Below are 16,748 nucleotides of genomic sequence, written 5' to 3' on the forward strand. Positions count from 1 at the left end.
GTACTCTCTGTACTCTCTCAGTATGCTGAGTGGCATCCTATGCTCCAGTGCCTATATTCTGTAAATTTTCAGTGAGTGTACTGGGAAGAAAAATCCATAGAAACACACAAATTGTACCATGCCCCTTTCAACCTGTCAGAAACTTCAGTCTATAAAGGAATCGGGAATAAGAAAAGGACAAGATGCAGAGATTAAAGAGAGATAAGCTCCCTAGGCATTGACACCATTTGTTCTTTAATGTTTAAGTATTGTGTTGTGTCATTTTTTTTCAAAAAAAAAAAACAAATATATAAATTATCTTGGGTTTAGTTACATATTAAAGAAAAGAAGCTAAATTCCTACATACAAATATTAGCCAAATATCAACATATAGAAATTTGGCCTGTAGACTTTTCAAGTTAAACCAATATGTGACAAAGAAGGAGGAACTTGCTAATATATGTTTGAAATTAAATAGATCACTACTATTGGCCAGAGTATTCATAAATAATGGTGTTAAGAACTGTTATAAGGAGGGGAAGTGGTCTGGCGGTGGTGCACCAGGTTAAGTGCACATAGTACAAAGGGCAAGGACCCACACAAGGACCCCCACCTGCAGTGCAGATCCTTCACAAGCAGTGAAGCAGGTCTGCAAGTGTCTATTTTTCTGCCTCTCCTCTCAATTTCTCTCTGTCCTATCCAATAAAAATGGGGGGGGGGGTGGCCGCCAGGAGCACTGGATTTGCAGTACAGGCACAGAGCCCCAACGATAACCCTGAAGGGAAAAAAAAAAAACTGTTTTAAGGGCGGGGGAACTGGCACACTCAGTTAAATGCACACAGTACCATGTGAAAAGACCAAGCCCCCACACCCAACTGCAGGGAGGATGCTTCACAGGCAGTGAAGCAGGTGGGTCTCTCTTCCCCACTCTTTATCTTCCCTTGCTCTTTTTTTTTTATATAGTTATTTTCCCTTTTGTTGCCCTTGTTTTTTTTTATTGTTGTTGTTGTCGTCGATGTTGATCCGCTGCGCTACAGCCCGACTCCCTTCCCTTCCTCTTTCAATGTTTCTCTGTATTAAATAAATAAATAAATAAAACTGTTATAAATTGCTATGATGACCAGTATACAGATTATAAAAAAGAATAATCACAAACTTCTCCCACCCAGGTACTAACCAGACCTGACCATGCTTAGCTCCCAAGATTAGACAAGATACGGTGTGTTCAGAGTTGGCTAAAGACGGACCACAAAGTTGTATTGATCACTGATAGATTCTGAGCTATTTTCATAGTAAATTATGTATTTAAGTATAATATATATGCATTTCATATTAAATGAAATTAGTACTATTGATAAATAAACTTTACGGTATCCTCAAAGAGAGCCATTTTATAAACACTACTCTTAGAAAATGAGTGATGATCCTTTTAGATCAAGATTTACTGCTGATTCTGCCAGTCTTTTTCTGCCTATTATGAACCATTCACAAAATATAAGACAAACTAGAGCTCTAACAAAACTTAGTTCATCTTCCATACCTGAAATTTCAGACATTTGGATCTCTACAATTCTGGACTTTTATATTCTGTTCATTCCCCAACACAACTGGACATTTTTCAGCTATTACTTCCTTCAGTATGGAGGCTTGCACAAGAATATAAACAACTTAAACTGCATATGCATCTACAATAACACAGGAATATCATAATCATTGAATAACATGAAATACTGATGTTATAACTACAATAATTCTGTTCATTCTATAAGTTCGTAGTATAGGCTCAAATGGGTTTGATATTAAATGATTTAAGGTAGTACATACTCGTGACAAAAAATTTCTTTGTGAATGTACAGCTATCAAAGGCAGCAATTTTCTCCTGCAAGACTACAACAAGGATCCTAAAATTAGAACAAAAAAAAAGTGAGATAATTTCTTAGTTAATAATAATAAAGTTAATAATAAATAAGTTAAATTACCTGGTTTTAGACAACTCTCAACCAATGCCAACTTTTAAAAATAAAAAAATATCTTATAATCTTCATACTAGAAATAATTGCCTCTTTAAAATGTATTTTTTAAGTCCTTAATATAAACCACAGATATCATGAGAAGAAAAGTGACAGCAGAATGGACTAGATTTAAAACTTTATTTTCTAGGGGTCAGGTGGTAGGTGGCACACTCAATTGAGTGCAAGGATCAGGGTTTCAGCACCTGGTCCCCACCTGCAGGGGGAAGATTCATAGATGTTAAAGAAGAAAATAGAGAGGTAAAGAGTAAGATAGACACCTGCAGACCTGCTTCACCTCTTGTGAAGCAAACCCCCTGGCAGTGGGGAGCAAGGACTCAAACTGGGCTCCTTGTGCCAGTCCTTGCACTTCAAACCCAGTATACCACCGCCTGGCCCCTCTCTTTCTTTCCACCTCTTTGCCCCCCCCTTTCCATCTCAGTTAAATATTTGTGTAGTTTTTCTTTTTTGCAAGATTTATTCATCTTAAAACAAGAAGCAGAGCATTACTCTGACATATATATTACCAGCAACAGAACTCAGGACACCATGCATGAAAGCACCATCTTGTAGTACTGAGTCACTTACCAAGAACTGTAGTTTTTCTATATTAAAAAAAAAAGATCCACTAGAATCTGAACTGTAGACACAGCAACCAAACATCAAGAGAATTTAATATCCACTTTTCACTGAGGACATATTGATAAATGACTTTTACATATTTTACTCCAATTTATGTCATTTAAGTATTAATTACTTTAAATTTTGTACTTGTTATTAATGGCATGTTACAATAAATTACTTATAATAAGCATACTGACAAAAAATATACATTAATAAAGGTCAACATGCAGGAAGGGGAAAACACAAAGTGAAAATTTGGACTTAGTGTGGGGTATTAACTGAAAAGCAAAGGGCTCTTGAGAAAGAGGGGAAGGGAGGGAGTAGAGAGGGTGCTTGGTTCTTGGCGTATGATGGTGGAAATGAACCTAAGTTGGGAGGTGAGAGTGTTTTGCAGACACATATCACAAGGAGATGACTGATTGTACCTGTGTTTCAACAACTGTACTGTAAACCATTAACACTCAACAAAATTATTTAAACATTTAAAGTCTGTGAACTGCATTGTCTTATGTACAATCCATAAATAGCACTTAGAACAAGTGCAGACTGAATGACACATACTTCACAGCATTTGTGTGTGTGATATATATGCTAGTTTATAAGAATAGAGTAATAAATCATTTTTCTTAATATATCTTTCCAGAGCCCAGGAGGCAAGCAGAACACATAACCTTCATATCTCAGGTGAGAGTACCACATGTGAAGACCATGGACAACACCAAAGGAATTACTATGCATAGTGGAGCAATGTTTTGGTGTCTCTCCTCTCTGTGTTTCTATCATTCTGTCCCTTACACTCTCCTTTACTTTCTCTCTTTCAAAGTGCCATAAAAATTTGGCAGGGAGCATTATACTAAGGAAAGGACCTGTGCAAGGGTCCAGGTTCCAGTCCCCGACTCTCTTTCTGCAAGAGGGACTCTTCACAAGAACTGAAACAAGTCTTCAGGTATCTTTCTCTCTCCCACTCTCTCCCCTTCTCTCAAATTCTCTCTGTCCTATTGAATAAAATGGGGGGGGGGGGGGAAATGGCTACCTTAGAAGCAGTGGATTCATAGTGCTAGCAGTAAGCCAGAGGCAAAAAATAAAATAAAATTAAAAAATATAATTTTACTTGTTTTATTTTAATGACGGAGAAAGACAGAGACAGAGCACTACACAATACTGGTTTATGATGGTGGATATGCAACATGGGAGGTGTCGCTATGGCACTGCAAGCATGAGGTTCTTAGTTCAATCCCCAGCACTGCATATGTCAGAGTGGTGTTCTGGTTCTCTTTCTTCCTCTCTTTCATCAACTAATAAATAAATCTTTTAAAAAAATATTTTTATGTTTATTTAATCGAGACAGCCAAAAATCAAGATGAAAGGGGATGATAAAAAGGAAGAAAGAGGGGGCCAGCAGTAAAGCAGGTTTGCAGGTGTCTGTCTTTCTCTCCCCTTCTCCGTCTCCCCTCCTCTCTTGATTTCTATCTGTCCTATCCAACAACAATAAAAAAAAAAAAAGATAGATAAGATAGAAAAAAAGGAAAAAAGAGAGGGTGGGAGTAGATGGCATAATGGTTATACAAAGAGACTCTCAAGCCTGAGGCTCTGAAGTCCCAGGTTCAATTCCCCCACACCACCATAAACCAGAGCTGATCAGTGCTGTGGTGGTTAAAAAAAAAAAAGAGAGAGACACCTGCAGCATGGATTCACCACTTATAAAGCTTTCTTCCTTAAGATGGGAACCAGGGGCTTGCATCTGGGTCCTTGTACATTGTAAGATGTGCACTGAACCAGGTATACCACCACCCAACCTCATAAATAAATCTTTAAAAGAAAATTAGTTGTGTTAGGACTGAGTGGTGGTGGCTCCCCTTAAAGCACACATGTTACAATGCATAAGGACACAGGTTCAAGCCCCTGATCCCCACCTTCAGGGAGCAATCTTCTGAAGTGGAGACAGGTGTTTCTCTGTTATGTTAAATAGCAGCCAAGCAAACTGTTCAATTTCTAGAGCACAGGACGGTGCATACCACCAGTTCAATTCCTGGTGCCACATGTGCCAGAGTGGTGCTTCAGTTCCTCCCTCTCTCTCTTTCCCCCCAGTGAAACTATTTTATATGAAATATTTTTTAATTTAAGTTAATTAGACATATAAGTGGTTCATCAATGCAATAGGCAACCTTTCTAGGTTTTCTCAGAAAAAAATTTAATACTTTTCATTTCATCTGTTAACGACTGGTTCATTCAATATATTTCATAATCCACTAGTAAGACCTGATTATAAATTGAAACATTTACTTTAAAGCTATTGGGGGGAGTGCCAGGAGGTAGCACACCTAATTAAGTGCACGTTACAACAAAGAAGGGCCTGGGTTCAAGCCCTTGGTCTCAACCTGCAGAGGGCGAAGCTTCATGAGTATTGAAGCAGTGCTGCAGGTATGTCTCTCTGTCTCTCTTCCTCTCTATCTCCTTCCTTCTCTCTCAATTTTCCTGTCTCTAGCCAACAAATAATAAATGAATAAATAATATTTAAAAAACTAGTTCTTGACCAGCATACCACACAGATATGACTATTAATGATATGGGAATAGAACCTGGGACCTCTCACATGCAAGCCCCATTTACACCTCACCCAGTTTTTTAAAAATTGTAAAAGCATCTCCATTTGCAAAATACAGGATGTATTTCTGTGAATTTTTTTTTCCACACTAGGACTTCATTAATGCCTTAATGATTCCTGGCAATTTCTCTTTCTTTTTCTTTTTTTTTTAAGGTCAAGTGTATGTACTAGCAAGTGAGCAAATTCCCAGCCTTTGATTTTTCTTTAATGTGATGCTGAGAGAGTCCAAGGATTCCTGTGTGTGGGGTACCCCCTAGAAGGCCTTTCCAGGAGTACAGATTTATTTAGAAAGGGCACCCACTAAAGTTGGAATACAAGGTTGATCTCAGGAAATGAGAAAAGACCTAACTCCCAAAGGGGTGCAAACTGTATTTATTCAAGGAAAGGAAACAGAGGCAGGAGAGAGCACAGAGGTTATGTAAAAAAGACTCTCATGCCTGAGGCTCTGCAGTCACAGTTTCAATCCCCTGCACCACAAAAGCCGGAACTGAGAAGTGCTCTGGTAAAAATAAATAAATAAATAAATAAATAAATAAATAAATAAATAAATAAATAGAAAAAGATGGCAAATAAGGGCATGAGTAAAAAAAATTAGTTAAAGAGATAGTACACAGTCAAGAAAGGAAGCATAGATAGTAAATCTGTCTTTATTCTTTTTTGGAAGGGAGGAAAAAGAGAGAAGAAACGCCGTGATCCCACCATTCATAAAGCTCCCCCCAGTGCTATAAACAGTATGCCCCAGGAACTGGGTTTCAACCCAGGGCTTCACACAAAGCCAGGGAAGTGCTCTACTCGGTGAAGCTCTCTTCTGAAAACTGAGATTTTTTTAAATTAATTGAAGACAATTAATGATATTAAGTAGAGCTTTAGTTGCCCAAGAGATGTGTTCCTTGTGTAAGAGCTATATTAAAAGATGTTTACCGTTTGTTGCAATGGAGGTCATAGATAGCTGTTTTAAACTGAATGGACTTGACCATCTCTCCAGTACGCAGTGAATACAGATCCACACAGCAGTAAGGTGGGCTTGTCCTAAAAAGAAGAAGATGTCATTATTTTTTTTTCTCTCTCTCTCTCCCTCTCCCTCTCTTTTATTGCTAGGATTTCATCACCCCAAACAAAATTTTCAGGTAGAGAGAGACAGGGATGCAGAGTGAGGGGCACAGTCAAACCTGGATCCTGCATATGGCAAAGCAGATACACTATTCAGGTAAATTATCTTGTCACACCTGATATTTTCAAAAAGATAGGAGGAACAGAAAAATACATTTTCTGATTAATGTAATCTTAAAACTCCCTATTAAAATAATATTAGTAAACTGACTTGAACTACAAAAGAAAAGACGATATATCCCAATCAACTCATTACAAAAACATAAAATTAGAAGGAAACAAATCCATTCATCAAATTAATGTTATATAAAAGAAAAGCCATTATCATCTCAATAAGTACAGAGTCTACTAAAATTAAAAACCTGGGGCAAGGGAAATATCATAATTGTTATATGCAGACTTTCATAACAGAGGTTCTAAGGTCCCAGGTTCAACCCCCCAAGCCACCATCAGCGAGAGCTGAGCAGTGCTTTGGTAAACAAACAAAAAAATAAGAAGAACAACAACTACTTTTTATGTTTACTGTGGAACCTGGACACCCACATGTGCAGTTTCACTGAGGAGACCAAGTGTGGAAGAACCACCACAGCACCCAAAGTTCTTCCATTGTCATAGTACCTTGTAAGTGGTGTAGGGGCTTGAACCTGGGCTGCAATGTGCAAACTCTACCTGTTGAGGGGCTGGGTGGTGACACACCTGGTTGAGCACACATGTTACAGTGCGAAAGCTACCGGGTTCAAGTCCCCGGTCCCCACCTGCAGGGGGAAAACTTCAAAAGTGGTGAAGCAGGGCTGCAGGTGTCTCTCTGTCTCTCTCCCTATCAACCGCCTTCCCTCTCATTTTCCAGCTGTCATTATCTAATAAATAAAGGTAATAAAAATTAAAGAAAAAAATCAAACACTACTTTTTGGCTTATCTCTCCTGCCCAAGAAGGCTGTAATCAAAAACTGGGCTGGGTGTTGAGGACACATGTTATCATTCACAACGAACCGGGTTCAAGCTCCTCGTCCCTACCTGCATTTGGGAAGCTTCATGAGTGTTGAAGCAGTGCTGCATATGGTTTTCTCTCTCCTTATTAATCTACCTGTTTCTTCTCAATTTCTCTCTGTCTCTCTCCAATAAAAATAAAAATAAATAAAATCTTCACCAAAAAAAGTAAAATATGTTGGTCAAAAGTGGGAGAAAGGGAGTCGGGCGGTAGTGCAGCAGGTTAAGCGCACATGACGCAAAGCACAAGGACCGGCATAAGGATCCCGGTTTGAGCCCCTGGCTCCCCACCTGCAGGGGAGTTGCTTCACAAGCGGTGAAGCAGGTCTGCAGGTATCTATCTGTCTTCCCCTCCTCTCTCTATTTCTCTCTGTCCTATCTAACAATGACAACATCAATAACAACATCATGAATAACTACAACAATAAAACAACAAGGGCAACAAAAGGAAATAAATATATATATATGTGTATATATATATATATATATATATATATATATATATATATATATATAATTTGAAAAAAAAGTGGGAGGAAAAGGGAACCCCTGCGAGCTATTGGTGTAGGGAGTGCAAACTGCTAATAACTACGACAGAAACAGTATGGAGGTTCCACTAAACACAGATAATAGTACCACTGTATGGGTCAGCCACTCCACTTCTGGATATCTAGCATGCTGTATTCAATTATATCTCAACTTTAAAAAGATAACGTACTGGCCTAAACACAAACATATATATCAAGGAAATGATACAGAAAGTCCACACGTGTGCACACCTTATGCAAGGGCAGGAAGATAGCTGGAGACGGTGTCTGCTTTCCTGTGTAGGGGACCCAGATTTGAGCCCCCAGCACACTACCTAGGAGCACTACAGCACTGGGGGATACTCTGGTAATTCTCTGGCTGTCTATCTCCTATATCTGACTGGTTCAAAGCAGTGAAGCCCCAGTGATGAAAAAACAAAACAAACAAAACCCATCTCATATAAGGCTGCGGAGATAGCATATTGGTTATGTAAAAGACTTTTATACCTGAGGCTTTAAGGTCCCCGCTCAATCTTCAGCACCACCAAATGGCAGAGCTGAGCAGTGCGCTGGTACCTACCTCTCTCTCTCTCATTAAATATATATATACATACATACATATATATATATATGTATATATATAGATATCTTTGAAAAAATTTCATACATATAACCAACTGATTTTCATCAAAACTGCCACACAATTAAATGATAACCTGTTATATACTGCTAAAAGTACATATTTACATAGAAAATTATACTTTTCCCTTTTACTGTATAAATATTAACTCAAAATGGATTATATATTATGAAATATGATCCAGAAACTATACTTCTTCCAGGACAAAATATAGCAGAAAAGTCTATTTCTTAAGTAAAAAATAAGAACACATACTTCATTGCTAGGTAATAAGAAATGTCTCTCAGCAAACAAATTGATAAATATCATATGACATACTATACAGTGGAGTGTTACTCAGCAACATGAAAGAACAAAATATCTGTACAACATGTATCTCAAAACCACTATGGCCAAACACAAAAGTCTATATTCTATGATAGTCTCTTTTGATAAAATGTTTTTTTAAAAAAGACGAAACTACAATAATAAGAAACAGATCACTGGTTGCTAGGACCCAGAGAGGGAGCAAAGCTCCAAGTACAAAGTGACACGAGAAACTTTGGGGGATGGTGAAAATATTGCTCTTTCTTGAAAACAGTAGGCATTTACACAATTGGATGCAAATGGCAAAAATGGAGATGAGGAGAAAAAAACTAGTAAAATCCATATTTCAGTCTCTAAAACTGATATAAGGCAAAGATTTTTTCTTCAATGCTACCAATTAATTAATTCAGTCTTGTGCGGAGAAACAAAAATTAATCATGAATGAAATCTAACATGATGCCAGACCAAATGGTAAAGAAAAAAACAGTCTGTCACTTTCAATTAGCACCTCATTACAGGTATGGAAACCCAGAAACCTGAATTCTGATCACTTTACCCATACAATATCACAACTGAGACTTTCTTCTTACAGAAAGCACTTCAACAGAAGTAGACAAAACAAATGCTATGAAGGCTCAGTTTAGAACTGAATGAGTAAGTCCTGATAGAACTGAAAAGTCTTTTTTGTATATATATTTATTCATTCCCTTTTGTTGCCCTTGTTGTTTTATTGTTGTAGTTATTATTGCTATTGATGTCATTGTTGTTAGATAGGACAGAGAGAAACCGAGAGAGGATGGGAAGGCAGAGACGGGAAGAGAAACACAGACACCTGCAGACCTGCTTCACCGCCTGTGAACTGACCCCCCCCTGTAGGTGGGGAGCCGGGGGCTAGAAACAGGATCCTTATGCCGGTCCTTGCGCTTTGCACCACCTGCACTTAACCCGCTATACTACCACCCGACTCCCAGAACTGAAAATTCTATGTATATGGGGTAAGGCAGGAGAATGACTTCAAATTCAATGCCAAGTTAAAAAACTGATAATTATTTGAAATATGAGTTTTAGAAAATCACACATCTGTAGAGGAATCACCCTGTCTGCCAATAACAGTTCTGTACATGTGTAGCAGAGCCTTTTGTTCTCTATTTTATCATTTAAAATCTACCTCTCGGCAACATAGAAAGACAATTTTCATTTTCCTCATGGGTAGGCTGTTGAGAAAGTTTCCCATATCAGTAGTATGCAACTCCAAAACAAACAAACAAACAAAGTCTTCTATCCTAAAATAGATATGAAGCAACTGTTAATTAGTATTCTAGTGTACACCAAGAAGTGCCACAAGAATAACATTTGCAAAATGAGTCTTCATCTAAATTTCTAGAACTCAATGGCTTCATATTTTTTCAGGTTTATGGCTACCACTTTCACTTGAAGTTATAATTTATAGTAACTGAGAGCATGCTGAAAACAGGTACCTACTATATATGTAAGATATATCTAAAAAGAAAGTTATTCAACTTTTTATAAGAATGAGAGTCTGCTGAAAGCCAAAATTGTGAAATTTAGAGCATCAATTATGCTTTTAATGTATTATGTTATTGTACTTTTGTGTCAAAATAGAGTGCATGATTCATGCAAAAGCATGTCTTGGATTCAAAGTTTTATCTTGGGGGCCAGGGTAGATAGCATAATGGTTATGCAAAGAGATTCTCATGCCTGAGACTCCAAAGTCCCAGGTTCAATTCCCCTACCCCACCATAAGTCAGAGCTGAGCAGTGCTCTGGTTAGAGAGAGAGACAGATCTTGGAAGACTGGTGATTTGTTTTTCCTCGAATTACTTTACTGAGAGAAATAATGATTTACAAGACAGTTGTCACATGGATACAGCTTCTGATCTCCACATGGTAACTGTCTGCACAACATAACACCAATACAAGTCTTTCTCAGGGGCTGAGTGGTAGAGTGCCTGGTTGAGTGCACATGTTACAGTACACAAAGACCCAGATTGGAGCCACAAGTCCCCACCTGCAGAAGGAAAGCTTTGTGAGTGGTAAAGCAATGCTGCAGGTGTCTGTCTCTCTTCCCTCTCAATTTCTGATTGTTGCTGTCCAATAATAAAATAAATAAAAATAATAAAAAGACTTTTAAAAAAACACCAAAAGTCTTCCTTCTCCATCATGCACTGGATTTCCAATGTCATCTTAGCCCCAGTGCCAGTGCACTCCCACGTGATACCAGAGTTTGAATTTGGGTCACGTGTGTGGCAAGGCACACACATTAGCAGGTGAGCTCTCTCACACATCCCTGATACCCCATTTCTAGGATATTTCTGTTACACCCTTAAACTCCACTATCCTTTAGAAAACACATCACCATATTTCTTTCAGGAGTCAAAATTTCCTAATAATACTCCTTTCATGTGGTTTTAATGTTCTCTTAGTGTTAATATTTTTGAGGAGTGTGCCTCGGACTGTACTTAGGGCCTCCTACATATGAAATCTACCACTGAGCTACACTGCCAATTTCATTAGCTTTATTACTTTTCAAAAATTAATGAATTAATTTACTTACCAGAGCACTGCTCACCTCTGGCTTATAGTGGTGCTGGGGACAGAACCTGGGACTTTGGAGCCTTGGGCATGAGTCTTTTTGCATAACCAATATGCTCTCTACCCCCACCCGCTTGGTTAACTTTTTATATGCTATGGAGGGTTGTTGTTTTATGTATATAATAGTAAGTGTATATGTTTTGACAAATTGGTTTCCAAACCCAACAGATGGTTAATCCCCTGGAGGGCACCCATTACGATGTGTAAGGATACAAGTTCAAGCTCCAAATCCCCACCTGCAGAGGGAAGCTTCATGAATAGTGGGGCAGAGCTGTAGGTGTCTCTCCTTCCATCTCTCACCAGAAATAAAGAATGAAAGAAAGAAAGAGAGAGAGAGGAAAAGAAAAAGAGAAACCAAGGGAGGAACAAAGGGAGGGAGGGAGGGAAGGAGAGAAGAGAAGGAAAGAGGGAGGGAGGGAAGGAGTCATGCAGGTACCTAGTCCTATCAATAAGCACTGAATGATTTCACATATAGATAGGACAGAAAAAACACAAAGCAAAATTTGGACTCTGGGTGGGGTGTACTGCACCAAAGCAAAACTCTGGGGGAGGAGAACAGAGGAGGTAAGGAGGACTTCGTGGTCCTGGCTCATGGTGGTGGAAAGGACCTAAGATGGGGGTCCGAGTGCTCAGCAGACACCTATCACAGAGAGGTGAGAAATTTTACTTTTCTTTTAATTATTTTTTAGTTTTTATTTTATTTACTTGATAGAGACAGCCAGAAATTGAGAGGGTAGGAACAAATAGAGAGACAGAAAAGACACTTGCAGCACTGGTTTGCCACTCACAAAGCTTTTCCCCTGCAGGGGCTTGAACCTGCATCCTTGCACAGTGTGATGTGAGCATTTAACCAGGCTTGCCACTGCCTGGCTCCAAGATGAGGGGTTTTAGTCATGGGTCAACAACTGTACTGTAAAATATTAACCCATATATACTCAATAAAATGAGAGAGAGGAAGAGGGAGAAAGAGGAAGAAAAACACAGGATGAACCTTGGACTAAGTGTGGTCTGTAACAGAAAAGTCAGGGGAAGAGGGGAGATTGAAAGGGCACGAGACCCATCAACAGATGACTGGCTAAAAACTTATGGGATATATATTCCATGGACTACTACTCTGCAATCAAAAAAGACGGTATTGTGTCCTTTGGGACAAATGGATGGAACTGGAGATGACTATACTTATAAAAATAATTAAGGTGATGAAAGACAACTACCAGATGGTTTCACACATATGTGGAGTCTGGAGATCTGATATATATATGAGCTTGGGAAAAAAAGAAAAGAAAGAAAGTCAGGCAGTAGCATAGCGGGTTAAGCGCAGGTGGCACAAAGGGCAAGGACCGGCGTAAGAATCCTGGTTTGAGACCCCGGCTCCCCACCTGCAGGGTGTCGCTTCACAGGCGGTGAAGCAGGTCTGCAGGTGTCTGTCTTTCTCTCCCCCTCTCTGTCTTCCCCTCCTCTCTCCATTTCTCTCTATCCTATCTAACAATGATGACATTAATAACTAAAACAAGCAACAAGGGCAACAAAAGGGAAAATAAATAAAAAGAAAAGAAAAAGAAGCAACCACAGAAGCAAGCAAATTGTTTCTAACACTTGTGAAAACTATGGTGATTGTCCCTGAGAGGTGAGAGATTGGGGACACAGAATTCTGGTGGTGAGTATGGTGTGGAACTATATATGGTAATCTCGTAATTATTAATGACAAATAAAAAAATGAAAAGGGGAGGCATTGGTGACCCAGTGCACAACAAGGATTTAAGGTGGTGGTGGGATAGAGTGTGCTGACACCTATCAAGGGGAGATAAATTGTACTCCTGTGACAAGTGACAACTGAGTTAGTGTGTTGTAACAAACCACAACAAAAAGATTAATTTTTAAAAAGTTTACACCTTACCCTGCTCTGTATCTTACCTCCTTTCATCCACCAAGTTGCATATGCAACTATGATTCCAAACCTGATCTTGCTGGGCAGATGACCTTACCAATGTGTCCTGGAACTCAACCTCTCCAGAGCCCTACTCCACTAGGGAAAGATAGAAACAGGCTGGAGGTATAGATAGACTTGTCAATGCCTATGTCTAGTGGAGAAACCATTACAGAAGTCAGAACTCCCACCTTCTGCAGCCTATAAAGAATTTTGGTATAGGGGCCAGATTGTGGCACACTAGGTTAAATGCACCTATTACCATGTGCAGGAGCCCCCACTCACCACCTGCAGGGAGGATGCTTCAAGAGTGGTGATGTAGGTCTGCAGATGTCTATCTTTCTCCTCCTCCCCCCCTTAATTTCTTTCTGTTCTATGTAGTAAAATGATGGGGGGGGGGCACAAGGAATGGTGGACTCATAGTGCCGGCATTGAGCCCCAGGAATAACTCTGGGTCCAATTGCATGTTAGCTGTCAGGCTCAGGCAAAAACTAGTAAAGTCATGGGCCCCTTGGAATATACATAAAGTAGATCTACTAGCTTTTTCCAAAATAGAGATTCCTGATCTTCATCTACAATATTCTTGCCTTTAGGTTCATGATTAGTCAACAATTTGTTCTGCTTTATATCTTAACTCTTTTTCAGCCACCAGGTTCTAGATGCTAACATGATGCCAACCGGACTTGCCTGGGCAGATGACCCCACCATGTGTCCTGGAGCCCCACTTCCCCAGATCCCTGCCCCACTAGGGAAAGAGAGAGACAGGCTGGGAGTATGGATCGACCTGCCAATGCCCATGTTCAGCGGGGAAGCAATTACAGAAGCCAGACCTTCCACCTTCTGTACCCCATGATGATCCTGGGTCCATATTCCCAGAGGGATAAAGAATAGGGAAGCTGTCACGGGAGGGGATTGGATATGGAGTTCTGGTGGTGGGAACTGTGTGAAATTTACCCCCTCTTATCCTATAGTCTTGTCAATATTTCCATTTTATTAATAAATTAAAAAAAAAAAGACTTGGAAAAAAAACTTGGTCCATACTCCCAGAGGGGAAGAAATGTTAGAAGATAACCAGAAGGCTCTAAACTACAATTTCATCAGGACTCAGAGAGAGAGGAGAAAAAAATGGGGGGGGGGGAGTATTAGGTGTGACATGTATCAATATCTCTAAAGAGAAAAAACCCATTTCTGCACTCTTGACATTTAGATGCATGGAACTACATACAGATTCACACACACACACACACACACACACACACACACACACACACACACACACACACACACACTTCCAGAGATGCCCCCTGATGTCTCCTTTCCACTCACTAGTCCCCATCTTCCCAAAAGATCGTCAGTAGAGTCTCTCCTTGGTGGCCTGGTTAAGTGAGCAGCAATGTGGGGGAAGACCCCAGGCCAAGAAACTACAGGTACCCTCAAGCACAGAGCCTGCAGGAAGCGAACAAGTGGATTCTCCAATAGGCAAGTCTTCAGATAAAACCAAAGACTGCTGACAAACTGAGTTAAACTGTCTAAACTTCTGACCATAGAAACTAAAGGTAACACTGAATCTGGATAGCCAGGCCCTCACCTGTAGGGGAAAGCTTCACAAACAGTGCAACAGTACTGCAGATGTCTCTCTTTTATTCCCTCTGTACCTCACCTTTCCCTCCCAATTTCTGTATCTATGCAAAATAAAGAAAAAAATTAATTATAAAAATTAAGGACAGTGAATCTGTTTGTCTTTACACAGCAAAAGACAGTCACTATGGACCCATCTCCCTCTTTTGTACACAATGATGTTTAGATTCAGTGAGGGTTTTTTTTTTTTTTATTTATTTTCCCTTTTGTTGCCCTTATTATTTTTTTATTGTTGTTGTAGTTATTATTGTTGTCGTTATTGATGTTGGGACAGAGAGAAATGGAGAGAGGAGGAGGAGAGAAAGACACCTGCAGACTTACCTCACCACCTGTGAAGTGACTCCCCTGCAGGTGGGGCGGGAGGGGGGGGGGTGTTGAACCGGGATCCTTATGCTGGCCCTTGCACTTTGCACCATGTGCGCTTAACCCACTGCACTACCGCCGGACTCCCAGATTCAGTGAATTTTAAGTTGTCAAATCTAAAAGGCTGAGCTAACGGAATCATTTGTAAAAGTTTTTTTAAAAAATATATTTAGTTAAGCTGTCCTGTTGAAGCATACCTTCCCAATGGAAGAGTCAACAATCTCTTTTCTTTGTCAAAAATTATGCTATGCAGGTGGGGGAGATTGCATAATGGTTATGCAAATAGACTATATCATGCCTGAGGCTCTGAAGTCCCAAATTCAATCCCCACACCACCAGAGTTAAACAGTGCTGTGGAAGGAGAAGGGAAAAAAGGCTATCATACAGAATTAAGGGATATTCTAGGCTATGTTGGCTTTTTTCGTGAATAATTATCATGAAAATACAGTTTGATGGTCATACGCAAGGACCAGCATTAGGATCCCAGTTCAAGCCCCCGGCTCTCCAACTGCAGGGTAGTCACTTCACAAGCGGTGAAGCAGATCTGCAGGTGTCTTTCTCTCCCCTCGCTGTCTTCCCCTCACCTTTCTCCATTTCTCTCTGTCCTAACAACGACATCAAATAACAACAACAATAACTACAATAGAAAAAACAAGGGCAACAAAAGGGAAAATAAATATTTTTTAAAAATATAAATTAAAAAAAGAATGTTGGTTGTGTCCTTACACTTTTAAGATATATTTATTTAGAATGGGGGGGGGGGTTTTGGGCGGTAGTGCAGCGGGTTAAGTGAACATGGCACGAAGTGCAAGAACCGGCATAAGGATCCCGGTTCCAGCCCCTGGCTCCACACCTGCAGGGGAGTTGCCTCAAAAGCGGTGAAGCAGATCTGCGGGTGTCTATCTTTCTCTCCTCCTCTCTGTCTTCTCCTCCTCTCTTCATTTCTCTCTGTCCTATCCAACAACAATGACATCAATAATAATAATAATAACCACAACAATGATAAAAAAAAAAAGGGGCAATAAAAGGGGGGAAAAATAGCCTCCAGGAGCAGTGGATTCTGAGCCCCAGGAATAACCCTTGAGTTAAAAAAAGAAAAGAAAAGAATGAGAGTAGGGTGGAAGAGGAGTCAGAGCACTACTCAGCTCTGTCATATGGTAGCTGTGGGGGATTGAACTTGCAACCTCTAGGGACTAAGGCATACAAATTGGTGCTCTAACAGATCAAGTTATCACGCTGGCCCTTTATTTCTAAATTAAAATGCCTCGTAAAAGTATAACATTAAATAGATACAAAATTAATCTTTGAAGTATGACTGAAAGCAAGAACTGTAAATGATACAATACCAAACAACTAAACTCAATTAATAAATCCAGGGCAGGGATAGATTGCATAATGGTTATGCAAACAGGCTTTCATGC

At 39.7% G+C, this 16,748-nt stretch overlaps 1 protein-coding gene across 12 annotated transcripts in view; it reads right to left on the minus strand.

The window, feature by feature from the left end:
* BCAS3 (BCAS3 microtubule associated cell migration factor) overlaps positions 1–16,748 on the minus strand; it is a 654,611-nt gene that overhangs the window by 522,686 nt on the left and 115,177 nt on the right. For all 12 annotated transcript variants that reach the window (XM_060203882.1, XM_060203884.1, XM_060203878.1 and 9 more), the window contains exons 8-9: positions 6,139–6,246; positions 1,804–1,880 (exon numbers count right to left, since the gene is read on the minus strand). In XM_060203882.1, coding sequence (XP_060059865.1) covers positions 1,804–1,880; positions 6,139–6,246 — 185 coding nt within the window. The remainder of the gene's footprint in view (positions 1–1,803; positions 1,881–6,138; positions 6,247–16,748) is intronic.

This window comes from Erinaceus europaeus, chromosome 12 (genome assembly GCF_950295315.1).
Source record: "Erinaceus europaeus chromosome 12, mEriEur2.1, whole genome shotgun sequence".
NCBI classification, from domain to species: domain Eukaryota; kingdom Metazoa; phylum Chordata; class Mammalia; order Eulipotyphla; family Erinaceidae; genus Erinaceus; species Erinaceus europaeus.